The following is a 27,488-nucleotide window of genomic DNA, read 5'->3' as shown; positions in this document are numbered from 1 at the left end:
TATACACATACCACCATGCCCATTGTTTTCTGTTGAGAAAGATTCTTGTGAAGTGTTTTGCCTGGGCTGGCCTAGGACTGTGATCCTTTTGATCTCAGCCTCCCCAATAGTTAGACAAGAGCCAATATCGGGCTTAACACTAAATTTTATTTAAGCTTTAAAGAACATTATTTCAAACTTCCTAAATAATTCATGGTGTTATATGTAATTCTCTAACCTTTTATGAACCTAGAGTAAATATAAAAACATAACAGTGTAAAATAAACTCATAGGCTACCTCTCATTTATGACTATAAGGGCCAAAATTATAAACAAAATCAGTGCAATATAGCAGAGATTAAAAATAGAAACACTATAAACCAAGTAGGCTTGACTCCAGAAATATTTGAGTGATTCAGCATTAGGAAATAGATCAGCACATTACATTTCATCAAAATACTAAAAGAGAAAATATATTAGAAGAAAAAGGATGCTGAAATTTTTGGTTAAAATGTAACAATTATTCCTAACAAAAAGTCAAAATTAAATAGCCTTAAAAACATTTAAAAGCAAAACCACTAATTAAAAAGCAATAGTAGGGCTGGGAAGGTGGCTCAGTGGTAGAGCACTTGCCTTGCATGCTCGAGGCCCTGGGTTCGATTCCTCAGCACCACATAAGAAAAAAGCCAGAAGTGGCACTGTGGCTCAGGTGGTAGAGTACTAGCCTTGAGCTGAAGAGCTGAGGGACAGCGCCTAGGCCCAGAGTTCAGGCCCCATGACTGGACCCCCCCAAAAAAAAAAAAAAAAAAAAAAGCAATAGTAGAGCTGAGTGCCCATTGCTCACACCTGTATTCCTAGCCACTCAGGAAACTGATATTTGAGGATTGCAGTTTGTAGCTAGCCCGGCAAGAGAGTCTGAAATTCTTCTTTCCCATTAACCAGCAAAAAGCCAGAAGTGGAGCTGTGGCTCAAGGGATAGAGCAGTAGCCTTGAGCCAAAAAACTGAGGGACAGTGCCCCTGCATTCAAGTCCTGGGATTGGCAAAAATAGGATCATAAATGGCAAACAAAAACTATTAGCATCCTGGAAAATAGAAAAATAGAATAAAATAAAAAAAATAATGTGAACATTAGAAAAGATAAAGTGGAAATTTGTGCTGATAATATAGTTAAAAACTTAGAAGATTTGGTACCATAGAAAAAAAAGACTAAAATCAACTAGGGAATTTCAAGGATGAAAGTCATTATTGCCTTGAACAATGAAGAACCTAAAAATGGAAATGAAAAAGATGTTAACAGTCCATTAGTGATTAAATCTATAAATTCCTTAAAAGTTTACTTTTAAAGTGGCACAGATTTACATGAAAAAAATGACAAATTTCGTGACATAATTCTCAAAAGAGTTGAATTATGAATCATAAATAAATGATTTATAGTTTCCAAATTTTTTTTTAAATTGTGAAAATACCGTACAGAGGGGCTGGGAAGGTGGCTCAGTGGTAGAGCGCTTGCCTTGCATGCCTGAGGCCCTGGGTTCAATTCCTCAGCACCACATAAGCAAAAAGAAAAAAAGCCGGAAGTGGCGCTGTGGCTCAAGTGGTAGAGCGCTAGCCTTGAGCTGAAGAGCTGAGGGACAGCGCCCAGGCCCAGAGTTCAGGCCCCACTACCGGACCCAAAAAAAAAAAAAAAAAAAAAATACCGTACAGAGGGGTTACAATTACATGGGCAAGATAATGAGTACAATTCTTTTTTTTTTTTGGTTCCAGTCCGTAGGGCCTGAATCTGGGCCTGAGCACTGGCCCTCTGCTCTTCACCTCTACCACTTGAGCCACAGCGCCACTTCCAGCTTTTTTTTCTGCTTATTTGGTGCTGAGGAATCGAACCCAGCGCCTCATGCATGCAAGGCAAGCACTCTACCACTGAGCCACCTTCCCAGCCCATGAGTACATTTCTTATCAAGCATTATTGCCTCATACTTTATTTCCCCTTCCCATCCTTTCCCAACTCCCTCCCCTTCTCTCCCCCCCCCACCAAAGTTGTAAAGTTTGTTTTTCAACATAACAATTTGTACATCTCATTGTTGCAATGGGTCCACTTGTATCCCTATTTACACGATTTGTTTTTTCCCTTCCCCTCCACAATTTATACCAACATCAAATACAGTGAATGCAGGGGTTATACTGGAGGGGGGGAGGAACATACAAAGCAACAAAGAAATCATCTTATAAGTATTTTAGAAACAGTCGCATGAAAGCAAAAACATTTGAATACTTGGGGTTCATTTCCCCTAACATCAACTTATCTGACCTTTTCTGCTTGTCTCAGACATATACTAGTTATTGCAAATAAGGGAATCCATGGGGACCTGTGTTTCTTTGGGCCTGGCTTACTTCACTTAATATAATTTTTTCCAAGCCTTTCCATTTCCTAACAAATGGGGCAATGTCATTCTTTCTGATGGAGGCATAGAATTCCATTGTGTATATATACCACATTTTCTTGATCCATTCATCTAGTGAGGGGCATCTGGGTTGGTTCCATATCTTAGCTATGGTAAATAATGCTGCAATAAACATAGTTGTGCTGGTAGCTTTAGTATGGTCTTGTTTGTGATCACTTGGGTAAATGCCCAAAAGTGGGATTGCTGGGTCATAGGGGAGGTCTATGTGGAGTCATTTGAGAAGCTTCCATACTACTTTCCAAAGTGGTTGAACAAGATTACACTCCCACCAACAATGCAGTAAGGTTCCCTTCTGTCCACATCCCCTCCAGCATCTGTTGTTATTAGAGTTCTTGATTATAGCCATTCTAACTGGGTGAGGTGGTATGGCAATGTTGTTTTGATTTACATTTCTTTTATGGCTAGAGAGGTTGAATATTTCTTGATGTGTCGTCTATTGGCCATCCTTCTGTCCTCTTCAGAGAAGTTTCTCTTTAAGTCTTTAGCCCACTTATTTATTGGGCTGTTGTTTCTTTGAGGATTTGTTGTTGGGGGATTTAATTTTTTGAATTACAGGTATATTTTAGATATGAGACCCTTGTCCGTTGTATGGCTAGTGAAGATCTCCCAATCCGTGGGCTTTCTATTGATCTTGCTAGCTATGTCCTTTGCCATGCAGAAGCTCTGCAACTTTATGCAATCCCATTTGTCCAACCTTTCTTTGATTTGTTGTGTTTCTGGGTCTCTATTAAGAAAATTTCGGCCTGTGCCAAGGAGACCGAGGGTTTCTCCTATTCCATCCTGTAATGTTTTCAGAGTGTCTGCTTTGATTCTGAGGTCTTTGATCCATTTGGAGTTGATTCTGGTGCAGGGTGATATATAAAGATCTAGGTTTAGTTTTGCAAGTAGTTTCCAAATATTTATAATGTTTTATGTTACTAAGGCTCCTAAACCTTACATACAAGATATATAGATATATAAATATATATCAGATATTAGGAGAATTTTTTGTTCCCAGCACCAGGGCCTGACCTCAAGGCCTTGCACTCACTCAGCTTGCTTGCCTAGCTAGTGGTCTACCACTTGAGCTACACATCCAGTCCAGTATTTTTTTTGCAGTTAATTGGAGATGGAGTCTCAGACTTTTCTGCCTATGCTGGACTTGAACCATGATTTTTCAGATCAGCCTTCAGAGTGGTAAGGATTACTGGGATGATCCAATAGTGCCCAGCTATTTTCCTTTTGTCTAAGTTATTTTATCTGTATATAGAAACCCTACTGCAACATCAACTTTCTTTCCATACTTTATCTAATCTGTTATTGAACATCCACTGAATTCTTCATTTCAGTTATTGAATTTTTCAGTCCTGGAATTTTTAGGTCTTTAAAATTTTTTATCTCATCAGTTAATAACTTTAATTTTTAAAAACAGTGTTAATGGCTGGGTGGTGCTGCCTCATGCCTGTAATCCTAGCTTCTCAGGAGGCTGAGATCTGAGGATCACTGTTCAAAGCCAGCCAGGCAGGAAAGTCTATGAGATTCTTATCTCCAATAAACCACCAGAAAACCAGAAGTGGCACTGTGGCTCAAGTGGCAGAGTGCTGTCCTTGAGCTGAAGAGCTGAGGGACAGTGCCCAGGTCCAGAGTTCAAGCCCCCTGACTGACCAAAAAAAAAAAAAAAAACCAAAAGACAACAACCCTAAAACTAAAAACCAAAAAACAGTGTTAATGTTCAAATGGAGGGTCTTTTAGCACACTGGGCAAGCTCTCTATCATCAAGCCACATCCTTGGTAGTAACAACTTCAACTTTTTTTTTTTTTTTTTTTTTGCCAGTCCTGGGGCTTGAACTCTGGGCCTGGGCACTGTCCTTGAGCTTCTTTTGCTCAAGGCTAGCACTCTACCACTTGAACCACAGTGCTACTTCCAGTTTTTTTCTGTGTATGTGGTACTGAAGAATCACACCCAGAGCTTCATGAATGCTAGGCAAGCACTCTACCACTAAGCCACATTGCCAGTCCTGACTTCAACTTTTTATATCAAAGTTTATATTTCATACTTGTATATCTGGTTCTCCTATATGGCTTTAAATAATTGCATTTGATCATGTTTTTGACTCCATTTTTTATATGTTTTATTCTGAGTGAATGCTGGACATTGTGTATGGAAAGTTCTAGAAATAACTTGAGACTCTGGATGTACTATTTTCCACAAGAATGAGTTTTTACTTTTTCTTCTGGTAAGGGCAGATCACCTCCATTTAAGCTGGAACTCAGTTGAAATGAAGTCTGGCTTTAGACTTGGTGAAGACTAGTCTATTTGCGTTCCATGATTGTTCTTCAGGGATTCAGGGGCCCAGTGAAACTTGTTTTGTTTACCAGGATTTCTAGTCCTTCATACATTCTACACTTCAATTTCCTCTATCTCTGGACAAACAATGTCCTAATATCCTGACTTGCCATGAAAGATATTAAAACTCTGTCTTCCCAAACGCTTGAGAGGTACTAGAAATCCATCAAATCATTTTTATCTGTCAGGTATTTTTTTTTTTTTTTTGTCTGTCACGGGGCTTGAACTTTGGGCTTGATGCTGCCTTCAGCTCTTCAGTTCAAGGTCAGTGCTCTACCACTTGAGCAACAGCACCACTTCTGGTTTTCAGGTGGTTTATTGGAGATAAGAGTTCCACGGTCTTTCCTGTCCAGGCTGGCTTTGAACCGAGATTCTCAGATCTCAGCCTCCTGAGTAGCTAGGATTATAAGTATGAGCCACTGGTGCCTGGCTGTCATGTATTCTTTAACAATGCTTCCTAGTAAAAAGTTGCAGATAACCCTGATCCATTGACTGTCATTGTTGTTCAATATAAAACTAAGTGAGAAAACATAATCATAATATTCAACGATAACTTTTTAAATACAATGGCAATATTTGCCCATGACAGCATAAGGTGAACAGAAAAAAAAAAGAGATAGCAAATGATTTAAAGTAATGAAGAATTCAAAATGCTAAAAGTTGGTGAAATTAACAGGTCATTTTAAATAATTTGCCAATCAAAGTTTACTAATAGGGTATTTTCTCTGTAATCTTTCAGTGATTAAGTCCAGTGGATCAACATTAGGATCCATACTCAAAACTTTATTCAGGACTGAAAACTACTAAATTAAAAATGACTTTAGCCGGGCACTGGTGGCTCACGCCTGTAATCCTAGCTACTCAGGAGGCTGAGATCTGAGGATCGCGGTTCAAAGCCAGCCCAGGCAGAAGAGACCGTGAGACTCCTATCTCCAATAAACCACCAGAAAACTGGAAGTGGCGCTGTAGCTCAAGTGGTAGAGCGCTCGCCTTGAGCTTTAGAGCTGAAGGACAGCGCCCAGGCCCAGAGTTCAAGCCGACCAAAAAAAAAAAAAAAAGACTTTAAAACAATATTGATTTGTTTAATTTCAGTTGTTCCTTCGGTCATTCCATGAGAAAGTTGTTGTTTTCCTTTGTTACCTTCATATAGTGATTTATTAAATTGATTCATGTTATAGAAAACTATAATTGATAGTTTTGGGGGTTAGTACATTTGATTGTAACCTGAGAAAATAAACTTAGAACACAAACTCATTTTATTTAAATAGTTAAAGGGCTAAAACTATAGTTGTGAGCATATTTATGTATCTGTTTCTATTACAGTCTCATAAATAATTTAAAATATCTAATAATTAATATTAAATAGATTATACTCATATTAATTACTATTTAATAATTTAATATTTAATTTAATACCTTCCTAGGTATCTCTAAAATTATTCCAAATTTGATTGCTTCCCTTGACGTCTGTTTTTACAAGCTGGAAACCGCAGAATCTTCAGATAATCCTCTTGAAGAGTGGGAGGAAATAAATGAAAAAATCAATGAATTGAAATCTCAATTGGATGCATTGTTACGCTTTATTGGTAATGTTCCACAATACATGACTTTGGATTCTGGCTTGTAAGTTTCCATAGCTCTCTTTCCTTTTGAAAGAATGTTTCTAAGAGTTTTGTTGCAATATACTTAGCTTACTATACAATTCACCCTTGTAAATTATACAATTTACTAATTTTCATTATGTTCATAGGAACACCTAAAGACTCTTTTTTTTTGGTCGGTCATGGGGCTTGAACTCTGGGCCTGGGCGCTATCCCTCAGCTTTTCAGCTCAAGGCTAGCGCTCTACTACTTGAGCCACAGTGCCACTTCTGGCTTTTTTTTGTTTATGCTGAGGAATCAAACCTAGGGCCTCATGCATGCAAGGCAAGCACTCTACCATTGAGCCACCTTCCCAGCCCCCTAAAGACTTTTAAAGTCTTCACTAACAAACCCTGAGAGGTGATGAATACCTTTGGCAAAGTAGCAGGATATAAAATCAACCCACAAAAATCAGTAGCCTTTTTAGACCAAGAATAAAGGAGATGGAGAGGGAAAACAGAATAATCCTGCTTGCAATATCTTCAATATAAGATAGGAATAAACCTAATCAAGGAGATAAAGGACCTGTAGAATGAAACCTATAAAACTCTGAAGAAAGAAATAGAAGAAGGCATCAGGAAGTGGGAAGACCTCCCATGTTCATGGATTGTCAAATTTAATATTCTGAAGTAGGATACTGCTAAAGTCAGTCTACAAAATCCTGATGTAATTCTTTAGAGAGATAGGGAAATCAATCATAAAATTAGTATGGAAGCCGGACGTCAATAGCTCATACCTGTAATCCTACCTACTCTGGAGGCTGAGATCTGAGGATCGTGGTTCAAAGCCAAGCCTGCGCAAGAACTCCGTGAGACTCTTATCTCCAATAAACCACTCAGAAAACCAGAAGTGGCACTGTGCCTCAAGTGGTAGAGGCTTGCCTTGAGCTGAAGAGCTCAAGGACAGCACCCAGGCCAGAGTTCAAGCCCCAGGACCGACAAAACACACACACACACACACACACACACACACACACACACACACACACACACACACACACACACACACACACACACACACACACACACACACACACACACACACACACACACACACACACACACACACACACACACAGAAATTAGTATGGAGTCACATAGTGAAATAACCTTTGGAGTCACATAGTGAAATAACCAAAGCAATCCTGGGCAAAAAGAATTTGCTGGAGGTTTCACAGTTTTAAACTTCAAACTTTACTACAGATCCATGATAAGCAAAACAAGTTAGTACTGGCACAAAAACAAACTTGAAGACCAATGAATCAGACTAGAAGACCCAAAAATGAACTCACACTCCTACAGCCATCTGATTTTTGACATGGAGCTAAAAGGATATGTTGAAAAGACAACCTCTTCAACAAATGGTGTTGGGAAAACTGAATATTCACATACAGAAGACTGCGATTGGACCCCTAATCTTCACCCTATACTAATATCAGTTCAAAGTGGATCAAACACTTTGTGTTCCATTGGCCTTCAGGTCTGTTTTTGTGCCAGCATCCAACTGTTTTGCTGTTATGGATTTATAATAAATTGAAGTTTGGTATTGTGATACAAAACTTGTGATAACCATCATTCCCCCCTGTTGCCCAGAACTTTTTTGGTTGTTCGAGGCCTTTGTGTTTCTATATGAATTTTAAGATTGACTTTTCTATCTCTGTGAAGAAAAACTTGGGGATTGTCTTTGGCAGTACGGACATTTTCGTGATATTGATCTTACCACTCCAAGAACATTTCCACCTTTTGTGTTTTCTTCAGTTTTATATTGTTTTCATTACAGAGGTCCTCTCCACGTCCTTGGTTAGATTTATTCCTAGGTATTTTATTTTATTTTTTCAGTTACTATGAATGGAGTTGTTTTCCTGATTTCCCTCTCATTGTTTGCTGTTGGTTTACAGAAAAATTACTGATTTTATATATTGATTTTGTATTCTTGATGAAGGTCTTTATTAGCTCTGGGTATTTGGGGATGGAATCCTTGGTGTGTTTAGGTATAGGATAATGTCATGTGTAAATAGAGATAGTTTTACTTCTCCATTTTGATCCGTTTTATTTTTTTGTAGGTAAAAATTTTTGACTTGTATATCTTTTTGGGGGGCTCGGTCGTGGGGCTTGAATTCTGGGTCTGGGCACTGTCCCTGAACTCTTCAGCTCAAAGTGAGCATTCTACCACTTGAGCCACAGTGCCACTTCCTGTTTTCTGGTGGTTAATTGGAGATAAGAGTCTCACGGACTTTCCTGCCCAGGCTGGCTTTGCACTGTGCTCCTCAGATCTCAGATTCCTGAGTAGCTAGGATTATAGGCATGAGCCACTGGCACAGCTTTGTATATCTTTATTTTTAAGTAGTTGTACAAAGGAATTGCCATTTGACAAAGCACTTTATGTGTACAGTACGTGTGGATCAATATCACCCCTCTCAGCATTCTCGCTCTTACAACCCATCTTTCCCCTCACTTTCCTTAATTTTGTAGCATTGAATTTTTTACTACAATTCCTCCCTCCCCCTTGATCCATTTTATTTCTTATTCTTGTCTTATTGCTGGTGGCTAGAAATTCTTGTACTGTATTGAATAGTAGTAGAGACAGTAGAGACCCTTGTTTTTCCTTTTTTTCTTTTATGAATGAATTGTCCCAGTTTTTTCCATTTAGGATGATATTGGCTATAGGTTTGCTATATATACCTTTATTATATTAAGTAACATTCCTTCCTTTTAAATTTCTTCAGAGCTCTTAGCACAAAGAATGTAGAAAGTTGTCAAAAGCCTTTTCTGTATCAGTTGTGATTCTTGGTTTTGGTTCTGTTTGTATGGTGTATAATGTTCACTGATTTTTGTATGCCGAACCAGCAATACTTGGAATGAAACCTACTTAATTGTGTTGTAGAATCTTTATGATTAGTTCTTAAATTATATTAGCAAGTATTTTATTCAATGTGCATGAAAGAAATTGGTCTATAGTTCTGTTTTTTGTTATATTTTTGTCTGCTTTTAGAATGTCTAATACTAGCTTCATAGAATGAATTTAGTAATATTCCTTCTCTCTCTAAGAATTGAACCATTTCATCTAATTTATCTAAGTTGTTTTTCTTTCCCTGTTCTCTAATTCTTTATTGATTAACAGTTTCTGTTTTTCAGTACATTTAGTATGTTTGCAGGCATGGTTTCTTTGACTTCTTTTTTGCTCTCTTTCTCATTTCAAGAAGCTTCAAATAGTTTATTTAAATTATTTAAACAAATTTAAACTGGTGAAGACACTAAACCAGTTTCATTAGGGAATGGAGCATTCTTTCTCTTCTTGTTGTCCTGCTGGAAGCAATTAAAAGGACTTAATGTTCACTATTATTATATTCTCATATAACTCTATGGGCCTACTAGTGATTGTAAATGAGTTTTATAGTAGAGAGCTAATATTGAGGGTAAAATATATATTGTCCAAAAATATATTATGGCATATACAACCTACCTAGAAAGCTATTTTGATAAATCAAAGCTTGCACTGATTGTGTGTGTGTGTGTGTGTGTGTGTGTGTGTGTGTGTGTGTGTGTGTGTGTGTGTGTGTGTGTGTGTGTGTGTGTGTGTGTGTGTGTGTGTGTGTGTGCGCGTATGTATGTGTGTGTTTGCATATGTGCCAGTACTGGGCTTGAACTCAGGGCTTGGGCCCTGTCGCTAAGCTTTTTTTCTCAAGGGTAGTGCTCTGACACTTGAGCCATAGCTCAACTTTCAGCTTTTTGCTGGTTAATTGGAGGTAAAGTCAGAGTCTCATGGACTTTCCTGCTCAGACTGGCTTTGAACTGCAGTCCTCAGATCTCAGCCTCCTGAGTAGCTAGAATTACAGGCATAAGCTATCAGTGCTTGTCTTGGATTGACTTTTGCCTAAGTTCTTGGAAAACTGTCAACACCTAAGTTTATTATGTCCAACCAAATAAAACCCTTTCTCTTAGCTGATAGTTACTAATAGATGCTAAGCAAGTCACCTATCTTTTTCTTGTTTTTTTTTTGCCTGATTTTTTTCCCTTCAGGTCACTTCAAGATCATATATTTAATATGATTCAACAATTGAGTTTGAAGATAGGAAATGAAATTAACAATGGTAACATTGAACTTCGGCGCCATGTATGTAACTTATAAGGCTTTGGTGAAGTTATCTTTGCCTTGCCTGGTAGTTTTCTTCAAGGATGAAGCAGGCCAACTGAAACAGGGAGTTGGAAAAACAAAATGGAAGCTTCTATGATAGTTACTCAAATGGTTTTCAGCGTGTCAAAAATATAGTTTAGGAAATTATCAAGTTTTATTTTTTTCTTGTCAGTCCTGGGGCTTGAACTTTGGGCCTGGGCAACAGTCCCTGAGCTCCATTTACTCAAAGTTAGCACTCTACCACTCAAGCCACAGTACCACATTGGCTTTTTTTTGAGTAGTTTATTAGAGATAAGAAGAGTCTCATGGACTTTCCTGCCCAGTCTGGCTTCAAACCTCAATCCTCAGATCTCAGCCTCCTGAGTAGCTGTTATTACAGGCATGAGTCACTGGTGCCCAGCTCCTATCTTAAGTTTGAGCATTCCTCCATCTTAAGGAAATTAGCCTATCTGGATTTACAAATTTCTTGGTTTAAGCTTACAACACCATTATATAAGCAGAATACAAGAGGGAGTAAAAGAAGACATCCAAGTAAATAAATTGTGTAGACCTCCTGACTCTATAAGCATGGACAATGGGGAGCTAGTAGAAATAGTCATTTCTGTCTCTACTTATTTAGAAGACTCTGGCCAAAAATATGAGTTTGCCTTCCATCTGAGTTGCCTAGAATGGCTTTAATGACAGATATCCATGTACATGCGAGAACAACATCTTTTAAACTTCTTGGCTTATTTGGTTTTGGAAGGGCTGGCACAAGTGACCCCAATTGCATTCTGACAATTTGCCCTCTTATATGAACAAATTTTTCTCTCAACTTTTTTCTGGACAATTTTCTTAGAATGTTCCACCAGCCCATGAACTGCCCATGGTTGACTGAAGTCCCTTGTCATATATACATGTTAATTTAGCTTTTCCTTTGGAGCAAAGTTGTGAGATTCTTTGTTTGTTTTGTCAGTCATGGGCTTGAACTTGGGGCCTAGGTGCTGTCCCCTCGGTTTTTGTTGTTGTTGTTGTTCAAGACTAGCATTCTACCACTTTGAGCCACAACACTAATTCCAATTTTCTGTTGGTTAATTGGAGCCTCATGGGTGTCTGTGCCCAGGTTGGTTTTGAACCTCAGTCCTCAGATCTCAGCCTACTGAATAGCTAGGATTACAGGTGTGAGCCACCAGAGCCCATCTTAGCTAAGGTAACAAGAATACATAGTGATACAAATAAAAACTAGATATTTTGCAAGTTAGGGAGTAGAGCCAATGATTCCAGATAGACATGCCATAATATTCAAGGGCATCTCACGTGTACACTAGTGCTCATTTAGTTAATAAAAATGGAAATAGGCAGGCTTTAAATATCAGGGCAGTCCATATGACAAGTATATTTTTTTAATAGTACTGATGACCAATAACAGTTTTCATTTAATCGATTACTCACTAATGGAATACATGTGTTTGTTGAGCTCTACAGAGTTTGTTTTAAGCAAGGAATCAGATTGGATAGTGCTTTCTACATTCCCATTCAACATTTATTTTCACACAGTAATGGGTTTTATCAACACAATATCAAAAAGATTGGAAATGTATGAGGTGATAAAAATATGCATATGATTGGTAAGTTTGTGATGTGCTATGTCTCATATCATCATTCCCCTCAGTTTAAAAATCCCATAGCAACCTTGTGAATGTCTGTGGAGCACTAGCAGCCTTGGAAAGTACAGCTTTAATGAATTAATCTTGGCAAAGCTAAAGAATAGAGTAGTTTGTAGGATAGTAAGCAAAAAGAAATAGGATTACACTGGTTTAGTAATGATTAGTTGATTTTATAGTTGAAAGTTGGACACAGGTATGATCCTTTCTGTCTTTAAATTTTTAATGGCTTTTACTGTTTATGTCAAGTGAGTCATTTGTATTGTAATTATTTTTAAACAGGTGGATGCGTTGCATATAGTTATGGTCCAGTGGATGGTAAACTTGCTGATTATAATGGTTCCTGACTTAACTGACCCGGACACTCTTCCAAAGTTGGAGCAGGACATTATTGAAAGTGCTAAGCAACGTGATGTAGGAATTGCAGAATTAGAGCTAAATGCGATTGAACTGTCCAAAAAGTTGGCCCAATACTCCTGCTATTTGGCCAGGTGAAACTCTGGTTGTTTTATTGCTGTCCATTTGATGATAAAATGGACATAAGGTAGAAAAAGACAATATAATAGGATTTGCTTTAAAACCTTGAAAGAAATCTGAGTAGAGTTTTTCAGCTAGCTTCAACACTGTACCCAACTGGAATATGAGACTTTCTCTTCTCCCAGTAGCCTTAATATTCTTTTGGAAGCAATGTTAGCATAGTGAAACATGTGTATATAAACACAGATTTTGAGTTTACTAATGGTCAAGGATGAAAGGCATGGAAAAAAGAAGAGAAGAATTTTAGAGTGCTAGGAATGTGGCTTAGTGGTAGAATGTTTGCCTAGCATGCATAAAGCTCTGGTTTCATTGCTCAGTACCACATAAAGAGAACAAGCTGGAAGTGGCACTGTGGTTCAAGTGGTAGAGTGCTAGCCTTGAGCAAAAGAAGCTTAGGGATAGTGCCCAGGCCCTGAGTTCAAGTCCCAGGACTGAAAAAAAAAAGAATTTTAGAAAGGGATAAATTATTCTCCTTTGTTAAGTTACTGAGTTATGGTAAATTTCCATTTGGGCAGGATTTTAAACACTTAGAGGAAGCAACAATAAACAGACCATGCTAAGAATGTTAGTCAGCCTCCCATTACTCTATACCTAAGATAGTTAACTTAGTTTTTGTTTTTGTTTTTGTCAGTCATGGGGCCTGAACACCAGGCCTGGGCCCTGTCCTTCAGCTCTTCAGCTCAAGGCTAGTGCTCTATCACTTGAGCCACAGAGCCACTTGTGGCTTTTTCTGCTTATGTGGTGCTGAGGAATCAAACCCAGGGCCTCATGCATGCAAGGCAAGCACTCTACCACTGAGCCACTTTCCCAGCCAAGACAGTTAACTTAGAAAGAGAAAAGGTTTGTGTAGGTTTTGGAGGTTTCAGTCCATGATTGATTGACTTCAGTGTTTCAAGCCTGTGGCTAGGCAGCACATCATTATAGGAGTGCAAAGTGGAAGGACTCCAGAAGTCAGGAAAAGGGGAAGAATCAAAAAGACTGGGTTCCCACATCCTCTTCAAGGGCTCGTTGTCATGACTAGTGATTTCTACAAGACTCCACCTCTTAAAGATTTCACCACATCCCACTGGTGTGCCATCTTAGGGAACCAAACCTTTAATATATGCGCTTTGTTGGGGTGGGCACATATACAGACCATAGTACTGAGTCTATGTGTTTTATTATTTTCTCTGTATTTCTTTTTTTCTCTGTCTCTCTCTCTTTCTCTTTCTGTCTCTTTCTTTCCCTGCGTCTCTCCTTCCTTCCTTCCTTCCTTCCTTCCTTCCTTCCTTCCTTCCCTCCTTCCTTCTTTCACAGTTGTTGCAATGTGATGATAACAGCAATCTCTCTGAGTAAAGCAGCTCACTTAGAAAAAGATGCCTCTAAGGAACTTCAAGAACTGGAAAACTTAAAGGTAAGAGCTCTTTCTTTACCTTAATTTTTTTTTTTTTTTTTGTCGGTTGTGGTACTTGAACTCTGGGCCTGGGCACTGTCCCTCAGCTCTTCAGCTCAAGGCGAGCGCTCTACCACTTGAGCTACCGCGCCACTTCCGGTTTTCTGGTGGTTTATTGGAGATAGGAGTCTCACGGTCTCTCCTGCCCGGGCTGGCTTTGAACCGCGATCCTCAGATCTCAGCCTCCTGAGTAGCTAGGATTACAGGCGTGAGCCACCAGCGCCCGGCTACCTTAATTTTTTTTAAGCAGTATTTTGAGGTTTGGTTTATTTAAAACAAACTGCACATGTTTTGGGTATACCATTTTATGAGTCCCAAAATATACACATACCTACAAAAGTAATGACTAAAAATAAAAATGGGGAATATATCCAACACACCAAAAGTCTGGATAGGTTGTAAATTCTTTCAGCTTTGTCTTGTCCCCAGGCAATATCTGACCCCCTTTCTAGCCAGATTCCTTTTTATTTTCTAGAATTTCTAAAGCTGAAATCATAGAATATATTCTTCTGGTCTAACTTTTTTGATTAAGCATAATTGAAAATCACATGCATTGTGCTTTTATCAAAAAGTAATGAACTTGTTTTATGTTGTGTGAGTCTTTCATTGCTGTGACAGGTTGTCCAAGAAAACAAACTATAAAAGAAAGGACTTACTTTGGTTCATGTTTTAAGAAATTTCAGGCCATAGTCAGCCAACTCCATTGATGTGAGGATAGAGTATCACGGTGGAGAGGGTGTAAAAGAACAGAATTGCTTACTTTATGGCAGCCTAGAAATAAAGAAGACAGACAGGAAGGGGCCAGGACGATATAGGGAGTAGGTCCCACCCGCTTATAGCCAACCCATTCATTATGAACACATCAGTGAATGAGTTCATGGATGAAGTTGACACCCTTATTATCCAATCACCTTTCAATGTACCCAGTTGGGGGGCGGAGGAGGGCAAACTTTCAACAGATAAGCTTTTCTTTTTTTGTCAGTTGTGGGGCCTGAACTCTGGGCCTGGGTGCTGTCCTTCAGGTCTCAGCTCTTCCGCTCAAGGCTAGTGGTCTACCACTTGAGCCATAGTGCCAATTCCGGCTTTTTCTGCTTACATGGTGATGAGGAATCGAACCCAGGGCCTCATGCATGCAAGGCAAATACTCTACCACTGAGCTACCTTCCCAGCCCAAGATAAGCTTGTTTTTTAGGGGGAGGGCACTTGATATCCAAACCATAACAGTATTTTTTTTAATACAGACTCACATAGTTTACTTATAAATCCTCCATTAATGAGTATTTGAGTTGTTTCCAGGTTTTTATTATTATAAGCAAAGATTTGGTGTACATTTTTGTATTCATCTTGGAAGAAACATTTATTTGCATGTCTCTTGGGTAATAGCTAAGAATGGAGTGTGTACATTTTCTAAAGTGTCTAAACCATTTTTGCATTCCTGCTAACAGTAAATAAGTGTGAGTTCACATTTGAACTCATACTTGATGTGACCAGTGTTTTAAATTGTAAGCATTCTAAAAGGTGGGTAGTAATATGTCATTGTGGTTTTAAGTTGCGTTCCTTAATGACTAATAGTGCCAAACATCTTTGTTGTACTGGGGTTTGAACTCAGGGCTTTATGCTTGCTAGCAGGCACTCTACAACTGGAGCCACTCTCCCCACCATTTTTGTTTTCATAAAGTCTCATTTATATGCCTAAGCCAGCTTAGAAATTGATCTTCCGATGGCCAGGTGCTGGTGGCTCACGCCTGTAATCCCAGCTACTCAGGAGGCTGAGATCTGAGGATCTTGGTTCAAAGCCAGCCCGGGCAGGAAAGTCTGTAAGACTCCTATCTCCAATAAACCACTCAGAAAACTGGAAGTGGTGCTGTGGCTCAAGTGGTAGAGCGCTCACTCAGCTTGAGCTGAAGAGCACAGGGACAGCGCCCAAGCCAAGAGTTCAAGCCCCACAACCGACCAAAAAAAAAAAAAAAGAAAAAGAAATTGATCTTCCTGTTTATGCTTCTTGCTTAGCTGAGAAGATATGGGCATGTCACCATACCCACTGTGGTTTTGTTTTTTTTTAATTATTGAGATGGTATCTTGTGAACTTTTTTTTTGGCCTCTAAATGTGATTCTCCCAACCTCTGCCTCTCACATAGCTAGGATTACAGGCTTGATTTCATGTATCTTCTTTGGTGAAATGGCTGTTCAAATCTTTGGCTCATTAAATATTATTAACATCTTTATTTATTATTGATTTTCTGGAGTTTTTTTTTGTCAGTTGTGGGGCTTGAACTCAAGGACTGGGTGCTGTCCCTGAGCTCTTTTGCTTAAGGCTAGCGCTCTGTCACTTTAAGCCATAGCACCACTTCTGATTTTCTGGTGGTTAATTAAAGACAGAAAATACGAGAGTCTCACAAACTTACTGCCTGGGCTGGCTTTGAACAACAATCCTCAGATCTCAGCCTTCTGAATAACTAGGATTATGGATGTGAGCCACTGGCACCTAGCTCAGGAGTGGTTTTTAAAAAAATTCTGAATATATAATAAATTCTGAATATATGATAATATATTCTAAATATATCTGACTTTTGTCACATACATATGTTTAAAAACACTTTCTCCTAGTCTGTGATTTTTTATTTTCTTAATAGTGACTGTGAAAGCTAGGCAGTTCTTAATTTGAGGAGTATTTTTTAAATTTACACATATTACTTGAATGCTTCATGATACTTTCATGAATTGATATATGGTACTTTGATAATATACACTTTCTCTCACTTCCCTTTTTGAAAACCAATTTTAATGGGTTTTATATGCTTTTCATGATGTATATAGTATACTTCTATTGTATTTATATATCTCCCTTAATAGGTAGTTCTAAATTTAGTGAAAGTTAGCCTTCTTTTTTTTTTTCTCTCTCTCTGTCATTATGGATCTTGCTTTTTTTTTTTTTCTTTTTCTGTGCCAATCCTGAGGCACTGTCCTTGAGCTTCTTTTGTTCAAGGCTAGCACTCTACCACTTGAGCCACAGTGCCACTTCCAGCCTTTTCTGTGTATGTGGTACTGAGGAATCAAACCCAAGGCTTTATGCATGATAGGAAAGCACTCTACCACTAAGCCACATTCCCAGCCTGGAGCTTGCTTTTGATTCAGCATCCAAGAAAAATCTTTGTATACATATCACAAAGATTGTCCCCTTACATTTTTCCCCAGAAGTTCTATAGTTTTATCTCCTATGCTGTAGAGTGGAAGCTGTTTTCCAGAGCAACTTTGTCTAATATGGATTACATCAATGTTAAGAGACACCATGTTCCAGGGCTTGAAGTACATTTTGCAAACTTTCCAGGTGGAAATGAAGAAGACATTAGAGATAGATTTCTACAATCTAATGTTTCTTGGGTCCCTTCCAGTAAAAAAGATTTGCCTGATTCTGGACAGGGTTCTGACACAGGAGACCTCAAACAAATTTGGGGAGTTTGATCACTATTACTCCACTTTGCCAACAAAACATTCTAGATAAAATAATTCTTTAAAAACAATGATTTTTCAAGAAGATATGGGATTATGTAGTTTCTCAAGACCACAAGGCAGTGATCCTTGTATATCTTGATCCAGTCTGATATCACATACTGATCTCTGATCAAAAGCAGACCAACTTTTAGGAGGACTTGGTTCCACGGATCCTTGCTGCTGTGTCTAGTTATGAATAGTATATATCACCTGTTCCACTTGGTAATGAATAACTGAGGAAGATCATCTCCTATTCTGTAGATTTTTGTCTCTTGATTCTGTTGTTTCCTTTGCTGTGCAGAAACTTTTACATTTGATATAATGCCATTTGTTAATTCTTGTTCTTCTTTCCCAAGCAGTTGGAATTCCATTCAGACAAGTATTACCTATGCTTCTATTTTCAGTGGTCTTCTGTATGTTTTTCTCTAATAGTTTCAAAGTTTCAGGCTTTACATTGAAATTTTTGGCCTATTTAAGATTTTTTTTTGTTGTCCACTTTCGGGTGGTCTTTGCTTCAGAAGTATTGTAATCTGGGAGCTGCTGCTGGCTGTGTCTCTGGAGCCTATGGGCTGGGCAGAATTTATGTTCCCATGAGCTGCAAGTATGCAAGCCTCAGGTGACCCCCGAAAGCATCAGGGAGTGGTGAGAGCAAATAGAATATTGGGTTCTATACTGACTAAGGGACCTAGTCTCTCAGAAGAGGCTGTGGAAGTCTCCTCCATAGGATTGAGTAAGTGAGTAAGTTGGTATAGTCTGATTCCCCCCCCCCCGCCCCCCATAGTAATCATCTTTTATCCTTTCTCAGAGAGAATGTTTTGAGTGGATCAGAACATGTACTTACCTCCTCTCTGATATCAAAGGCAAAAATGTAAGATTATTGACATATGAAGAAATTGTTCAACTACTTGGAGAAGAGGTATATACCACATGTTCACATTATTTGGTTTATAAGAAAATGAATGGTAGCTGGGCGCTGGTGGCTCATACCTGTAATCCTAGCTAATCAGGAGGCTGAGATCTGAGGATCATGGTTCAGAGCTAGCCTGGGCAGGAAAGTCTGTGATACTACTCAACTCCAATAAACTACTCAGAAAAGGCTGGGAGTGGCACTGTGGTTCAAGTGGTAGAGCACCAGTCTTGAACAAAAGAAGCTCAGGGACAGTGCCCAGCCCTGGAGGTCAAGCCCCAGGACCAGCAAAAAAAAAAAAAAAAAAAAAGAAAAGAAAAGAAAAGGCCTTCAAATCCTTCCTGCATTTCAATAGATAAGTCTCAGCAACTTTTTCCAATCAGTGTTCTGACTGATCCAAGTGTATTGGTGTAGCTGCACACTCAGTAGTGTGCAGCTTCAATTCTAGAATTCAGGAGGCTAAGATCCAGAAGACCTCGTTTAAAACAGCCAAGATTCCATCTCAGATAATAACCAGAAAAGAGCTAGACTGGAGGTCTGATTCAAATGGTAGAACACCACCCCAGTAAGCAAATTGAACAAAGTGAGACAAACGAACAAAGTAAGCAAAGTGAGACCCTAAATTGAAACCACCAAACATGGCTTATTACATGAGAGGTGGGGGTCTTGCTTTTTGCATGGGCTGGCCTTGAACTGCAATTCTTTCAGTCTGTACTTACTGAGTAGCTGAGAGTACAGGTGTAACCCACCATGCCTGTCTGTTTCTTGCTGTTTTAAATGGTTAACAGTTTCTATTTATTTGTTCATTTTTTTTGTATTTTATTTTCATATGCTGTAGATTTACTAAATTATCTTTTGCAACTAATTCTTTGAGATAACCTAGAATCAAATCATCTGTAAATAGAAACAATTTTATGTTTTTCTTATTCTGATAATTTAATTGCTTTTTCTTGTCCAATAATATTCTAATGACTTCCAGTCCAATGTTAAATAACAATGATGGTAGCAAGTATCCTTTTATTTCTGACTTTAGTAGGAATGCTTGTCGTGATTTACCTTAAAGTAAAACTTGTCAGTGAGCTTGATTCAATGGTTAAATGATTTTAATTTCTTCATTGTTCCTTCAGGTATCTCAGCCATTCTACCTGGGGATACTTTTCTCCTGCCTTACCTTTAGTGTTTTGTTTAGTGAAGACTTACTCAAATTCGGTCTGAAAATATCTTTCTTTCATTCTTAAATGTTTTGTTGGGTACATACTTAGCTCTATAATGGTATTATCTCTTCTCAGCACACTGACAATATTATTTCTATTGTTTTCTTTAGTTTATAATTGTACAACTGACAATTGAGGCTTCAGTTGTCAGTCCCTTTGTAGTTAATCTATCTCCACTCTTTGTCCACTTTTAAGGTCTTTTTTTCCTTTGGCATTTTTACTTCACTCTAATGTACGTGGACATTGGTTAGTCAAACTTGAATAAGCTCCTCTTCCTTTCCTTTTTTTTCATTCCACTCTATTAGTGGCCTCTTATGCTTCTGAGGCTGTTTTCTGAGGCTCTTTGTAGACTCCTTTATCTTCTTTACTACTGTATGTATCCAGCTTCCCATCCTAAATTCTTGTCCTTATACCATTCCAAATTCAATTTGTATATGTGATTTACTATATTGGCTTTAGCTGTCAAATCTTGATCTCTAGCCCTCATCTCTCCTAGACTCCATATATTTCCCACAGTTTACTGGATATTTATAATTGGACACTTAAGTGATACCTCAGATACACACAATCTAACCTGAGTTCAGCTCTCTCCCCAAATTTGCTTATTCAAGTTGTTCAGCATTTCTGTAAATGACATCAGCATATATCTTGTGGCCTAAACCATAAATCGTGTGTCACTAAAGATGTATTGTGTGTGTGTATATGTGTGTGTGTATGCGTGTGTGTATGCTAGAACTGAGGTTTGAATTCACAGCCTCTTACTCTTGCTTCGCTTTTTATTCCCTTCAAGACTGGTATTCTACCACTTGAGCCATACCTCTACTTCAAGCTTTTTGCTGGTTAATAGGAGATAAGAGTCTTTTGGACCTTCCTGCCTGGGCTGGCTTTGAACTTTGATTTTAGCCTTCTGAATAGCTAGGATTATAGACATGAGCCACTGGTGCCTGGCAAGATGTGCATTTTGATATTGGGATGATGGTACCATCATCCCAGGACTTAGGACATGGAAGCAGGAAGATCAAGAGTTTGAAGCCAGCCTGGGCTACATAGTGGGATCCTATCTCAAAACAGCAAAGATGAGCGTTTTCTTTCACCATCCCTCTTCCTCTAATCAGTCACTATGTCATGCATGTCTTGAATCACTCTTGAATTCTCTCCTTCCCTCCCACAACCACCATGCTACTCATTCCTTCCCTATGACTTTGTCTTTTCTTCATTCTCTCTTTCCTTCTTTGTATTTTCTCTTCCCTTCTTTCCTTTCCCTAATTGGATTTCCTGTTGTTAGAGTGGTTGCCTTAAAATGCAAAGCAGATCAATTTGCTTAATTGTCTTTAGGGTAAAATCCAATTGCTCTGGCATGACAATCCAGCTTTCCACCAGGATTGTGCTTCTAGACCTTTGAGGTCAAAGATCTCTCCTATTGGACTACTCTTGTTCTCAGATCCACTCATCATATACATATTACATCCTCTGCATGAATCCTCCTTTCTTTCTATTCTCTGTAAGAACCCAGTGAACCATCATGACCCAACCTCTTCTTTTCACTATATCTATCATATAGATTTGGTGCTTTTTCTCTTTGACTATATCCATAGCATTGTACTGTCTACAAACCTGTAAGCTCCTTAAAAGCAGGGACTGTTCTTACCAACCTTTGTGTTATTATTTTTACTAGCACAGTACTCAACTGCTCATTTAATATCTGAATAAGTAACTGCTAATATTTATATACATGAAATTAATCATAATATTGTCATGTTGCACAGGAAGTTATAAAACAGTTTACAGAATCTGAACTAGAGGATCTTTTCAAAGAGGAAGAAGAAGGAAACCAAATGGGTGAGGAACCTCAAAAGGAAGAGACAATAGAGAAAGTAGCAGAGGTAAGATTGTATCATTCATATAATGACTACATGGGAGTATATACAGTGTTTTCTTAGTGACTAATACACTAAAGGTGTTTCTTACCACAATAAAGAATGAATAAACATTATAAAAAATAGGTATCATTTTTACTCTAGAGACAACTTGCTTTCTGAGTATTAAAAGTATATTTCTGGACTGGGAAGGTGGCTCAGTGGTAAGTGCTTGCCTTGCATGCATGAGGCCCTGGGTTTGATTCCTCAGCACCACATAAGCAGAAAAAGCCAGAAGTAGTGTTGTGGCTCAAGTGGTAGAGTACTAGCCTTGAGCTGAAGAGCTGAGGGACAGTGCCCAAGCCCAGAGTTCAGGCCCCACAACTGACAAAAAAAAAAAAGTGTATCTCTTTCCTAATAAATTTTGTCATTTTCACTGAATAAAAGAAGTAAAATTATTTTATGGATGTGAAGAAGGAAAAATCATCTGAGTCCATGGCAACATAGCCAGGTCCCAAAGACAAAAATCAAGATGCATCAAGCAGAAAAGGTCAGATAAGTTGATGTTAGGGAAATGAACCCTAAGATAGGTATTCAAATGTTTTTTTTTCTTTCACGCGATTATTTCTAACACATTTATAAGATTATTTTTTTGTTGCTTTGTATGCCCCCCCAAACACGGTATAACCCCTGCTTTCACTGTATTTGATGTTGGTATAATTTGTGGAGGGGAAGGGAAAAAAACAAATAGTTTAAATAGGGATACAGGTGGACCCATTGCAACAATGAGATGTACAAGTTGTTATGTCGAAAACGAACTTTACAACTTTGGTGGGGGAGGAGGAGGATTGGGTGGGGGGGTGGGGGGGAGGATGGGAAGGGGAAACAAAGGAGGAGGCTACAATGCTTGATAAGAAATGTACTCATTATCTTGCCCATGTAATTATAACTCCTCTGTACAGTATTTTCACAATAAAAAAAAATCAAGATGCAATAATGATGATGATGATTATTTCCTTTCCTTTCATCTTTTTTTTTTTGAGGTGGTATTAGTACTGGGGTTTGAACTCAGGGTTTCATGCTTGCTAAGGAGGTATTCTACCACTTGAGTCACATGGCCAGAGCTTTTCTTTTTTTTTGTCGGTTGTGGGGCTTGAACTCTGGGCCTGGGTGCTGTCCCTGTGTTCTTCAGCTCAAGGCAAGTGCTCTACCGCTTGAGCCACAGCAACACTTCTGGTTTTCTAGTGGTTTTATTGGAGATAAGAGTCTCACAGAATTTTCTACCCGGGCTGGCTTTGAACCGTGATCCTCAGATCTCAGCCTCCTCAGTAGCTAGGATTACAGACACGAGCCACTGGCGCCTGGCAGAACTTTTTTTGCTTTATTTTTGAAATAGGGTCTTATATTTTGCCCAAACTGCAAGACCATGGTTGTCTTTATTTATACTTTCCTCCACAGCTAGGATAACACTGGATCTGGTTTTTTTTTTTTTTTTTTTTTTTTTTTTCTGTCTACATAGAAAGAAATTCTCTTGCATTTTTTTTTTTGTCTGTACTGGCCTTGAACCATGGCTCTTCTGATTTTAGCTTCCCAAGTAGCTAGGATTATGGTATGAGTCACTGACATCTGCTCCCTGAATCTTTTAAAGAATAGATAAATAAGCGCTATGGAAATTAGAACTATGTCAGTGTAGTCAGTTCTTGGACTTCCTTCTCTCATACAGATTGAACCACACCTGCAGGTATACTTATCTTTGTCACCTTTCCCCCCAGATGAACGAGGGTCTCTTTTCCTTTATAAATTCGATCATTTTCCATAAGCTTCTGTCCTATTTACACAATCTACCTATTACTGTGGTACTTTCTTTGTCCCTTCATTGCCAGACATTTCAAATAAGATTTTACTTCTTGTCTCAACTGCCTCAGCTCCTGTTCCTGAGCTGCCCTTTCCCCTTCCTCCCACGTGCAGCCTCACACCTCTTTCTCTTACTCTCTCTACTCTGCACATGTATTTAGTAGTCATAGCTATACAATAATAAGTAGCAATAGTTGTGTTTCGATCAGGAATTCTATGTTCTACACCTTCCTTCGGATCTACACAATACAACAACAAAGTATAAAAATTACCCTAATTTTACAGAATACCTAAGCTCTGAAAGAGCGATGTACCTCAAATCAATAGCAGAACCAACACTCAAACCCCAATGAGATTGGAAGAAGAGCATTTGCTGATGCCTAGACTGACTGCTACTACCTTTGGCTTTCAGAACTTATGTTGGCCTAATGCTTTCTCAAGTGTCTTGATTTACTTTCCTAGTGTTTCTTCTCTGCATGTAGCTTAAAAGTTGCTACAAGCCTCCAGGCTCTGTTACTTGCCACCTCACTCTCTGTAAAGGCAGGACAGCAGAATAAAGTTATTACACAACCCCCAGTGCTTTTTTGACAGTATCTTCTGTTTTATCCTGGTACAGATAGCCAAATACTACTTTTCCATTTATTTACAGAATACCTTAAAGGCATTATAATATATATACAATGATTATCATATAATTATCAGATAGCTATTATATATCATTACATATAATAACTATCACATATGATAATTATGTATTATATTGTTAATTGTTATTAATTATATACAAAATAGAATAGTTCAATATTAATGTTATAAAAACTGCTCCTATTATTATTAATATTGTTATCTGTGGGCTTAGTTTAGGCCCTTCTCTATTAGGTCTTCAAATATTATTTTCTCTTTAAACACTTTATGGCATTTCTTGGAAGAATGTAAGGCCCTTTTCTGGGAGCACATCCCTTGGAATATACCGTTAAGCTAACAGTAATCATATTGTACATGAGTATTTTATTATCTTTCTCTCTTAATATACCATCAGTTCCAAAGTTGTAGAAGAAATCCTCTTTATTATCCCAATAATCATCTCTTGCTGTCCCCACACCCTCAATATGTAAGTGTTTGGTTGGGCAAACTTTCAAAAAAGGCCCGAGGAAGGTCAGGGCTAGTGACTCATACCTATAATCATAGCTACTCAGGAGGATGAGATCTATGGATCATGGGTCAAAGCCAGCCAGGTAGAAAAGTCCATCTCCAATTTACTAGAAAACTAGAGACATAGATCAAATGGTAGCATGCCAGATAAGAGTGAAAAAGCTGAGTGATAGTGCATGGTCTACTACTAGTTAAAAAAAAAAAAAAAACACCAAACCAAACAAAAATAGCAACAACAAAACCATCTGCAGAATGATGAAAGCAAATGCAGATTTAAAGCTTCAGACAAAATTGAAACTTCAGGTTACTTGACATGCTTTTGTCAAGCTGGCTAACAAGTCCTTCGTTTTCTGTACTATAGGAACCTTCAACATCTACAAATAAGGAAAGAACTGTTCGATTCCTTGGCAAAGACAAAAATATTCATTCCAAGTTTCTAGATGCAGCGGATGTCTTGTCATCCTGGGTATGTATCTGAAACCCTACTAGAAAAACTAAAGTGAACTTAAAACATGGGTGTCATCAGTGTCGTGAATATAACATAACATTCAGTTTCATAACGCATTTTACAGTTTTTCCTTCTTGCATAATCCCTGGAAAACTCTCTGTCTCTTTTGGTTGAAACAGGTACTTGAACTCAGTACCTGACCCTTTTTTGTTCATTGGCTAGCACTCTTCAAATGAGCCGGGGCCATGTCTCCAACCCTCCCCCCCCGCCTTTTTTTTTTTTTTTTTTTGTGAACATACTGTACAGAGGGGTTACAATTACATGGGCAGGATAATGCATACATTTCTTATCAAGCATTGCAGCCTCCTCCTTTGTTTATCCTTCACATCCCTTCCCAGCCTCCCCCCCCACCCCCGCATTTTTTTTAACCTTTTACTTTACAAAAACTTTTCATCTTTAAACCTTACTTTAATATCAGAATTTCATTCCTCTCTTTAGTTTAACAATCTTTTGGTCAATATCTGAGCAGTTTTCAAAGACATCCATTCAACAGGTTTTATTGAGAGCTGTGATAACACATACCAACTACAAGGTTATTGGGATTTTGGAACCTTACAGAAACTTACTGCTGTGGGAATTTAGTGATAAACAAGATTTTAAATTTCCCCATAGAAATTTCATTTATGTCAATGGTAGGCTTGTCAGGCTCATCAGGTTCTCCACAGAAAGCTGCTTTTTAGGAGTCTGTAGATTTGCCTCATTCCATCAATCTGCAGAAACTGAATGCAACATTTTATGTGTATGCTCATGTGTATTTTCTTGAATTGAGGGTAGAGGTGAATAGATTTTTATCAATTCTAAAGTTAAGAGCCATTAAAATTGTTAAGGGTTCTTTATATTGGGAGGTGGTGGTATATAGGTGGTGACTATGACAGGGTGGCAGTGAATAGCAGCCAGATCTCTTGGGTTGAGGTCGGTCCCAAAGTAGAAACAAGTTGCACTGATGTATACCCAGGGAGGCTATAGGCGATGTGATCCAGTGTTGGTAGAAAGAAGTAGTTATGTGGAGAGCAAGATTGGAGTGAGGATTGTACAAGTTGGGCATTACAAGTACATTTCCCAAAGTGGAACCTTTTTAAACAAGTTTTAAAAATAATATATTAGTATGCCAGTCATTAAGACTGTGAGTCAAAGATGTGAGAAACAGTATAAATGGAATGAAGTATCATGAGTCATGTCTTAAAAAAAATAAAAAAGAATCACTAGTCCCAGACAAAGCCCTCTTGCTGAAGTAAGGACCTTGCTGAGCCAACCACAGCAGGTATCAGAGGGAGGCTCTGGAGCCAGGAAAGGGGGGAGGAAGGGAGAGAAAGAGGGAAGGAAGGACAGAGAGACAAAAGCCTGTGGTCTGCAGGTGTAATTTGCCATATCTCTGAGACCTGAGTTGTAGAATAGGAAGGCTACAAGGAATACATGGACAAAGGGATAAGTGCATTCCACCAGCGAAAAGAACAGAAAGACATGCAACTTCATGCCACCGAGGGATACAATTTAAAGTTTATGAATGTAATTTTTTAAAGTTCTGGGGAAATATAATGTTTATTTGAAAATATGCTTATATGTTTTTGTCCTCCAATTTCTCCTCTCACTTTGCTCTTATTTTGTTTCAATACCATATCTAGATTCAAAATAAATCTTTCCCAACAATATGTATACTTTAACTGAACTTTCCCTAAGGAGTTTAAAATTTGTACTTGTTTCTGCAATATTACATGCTTAATGAAATAAATAAATAATAATAAGATAGGTGTAGTTAGGCTCCAATCTTTACTTACTTATTTTTTATCAGTTGCAGGGCTTGAACTGAGTGCTTGGGCACAGTCCCTGAGTTCTTTTGTTCAAAGCTAGTGCTCTACCACTTTGAGCCACAGCCCCATTTCCAGTTTTTGAGTGGCTAATTAGAGATAAGAGTCTTACGAGGACTTCTTTGCCTAGGCTGGCTATGAACAGCAATCCTCAGATCTCAGCCTCTTGAGTAGCTAGGATTACAGGCATGAGCCCCTGGCACCTCCTTTTAATTTTATTTATTAAAGAAAAGTGTTTATCTTCTTTTTCTCCCTTTCTTTCTTCCTCTCTTCCTCCCTCCCTCTGTAGTTGTGCTGGTACTAGTGGTTGAACTCAGGGCCTAGGCACTGGCTCTGAACTTTTTTTGCTCATGGCTGGAGCTCTGCTACTTGATCCACAGCTCCACTTCTGGTTTTTGGTACTTATGTGGAGATAAGGGTCTCATGGACTTTCCTCCCTGGGCTGGCTTTGAACCATGATCCTCAGATCTCAGTTTCCAAAGTAGCTAGGATTGTTGCATGAACCACTGGTACTCACCCTTCTCTTTATTTTAAAACATTTTTTCCTTG

General features: G+C 38.5%; 1 protein-coding gene across 1 annotated transcript in view; it reads left to right on the top strand.

Annotated features, from left to right (window-relative positions):
* Positions 1-27,488, top strand: part of Axdnd1 (axonemal dynein light chain domain containing 1) — a 70,351-nt gene that overhangs the window by 36,544 nt on the left and 6,319 nt on the right. Inside the window, exons 16-22 of the mRNA XM_070034364.1 lie at positions 6,190-6,388; positions 10,425-10,518; positions 12,465-12,673; positions 14,016-14,112; positions 18,449-18,559; positions 21,531-21,647; positions 24,988-25,092. Coding sequence (XP_069890465.1) covers positions 6,190-6,388; positions 10,425-10,518; positions 12,465-12,673; positions 14,016-14,112; positions 18,449-18,559; positions 21,531-21,647; positions 24,988-25,092 — 932 coding nt within the window. The remainder of the gene's footprint in view (positions 1-6,189; positions 6,389-10,424; positions 10,519-12,464; positions 12,674-14,015; positions 14,113-18,448; positions 18,560-21,530; positions 21,648-24,987; positions 25,093-27,488) is intronic.

The sequence above is a fragment of the Dipodomys merriami genome, unplaced genomic scaffold (assembly GCF_024711535.1).
Source record: "Dipodomys merriami isolate MVZ:Mamm:240054 unplaced genomic scaffold, mDipMer1.0.p SCAF_24, whole genome shotgun sequence".
Lineage (NCBI taxonomy): Eukaryota > Metazoa > Chordata > Mammalia > Rodentia > Heteromyidae > Dipodomys > Dipodomys merriami.
This window is presented reverse-complemented; position numbering and strand designations above follow the sequence as displayed.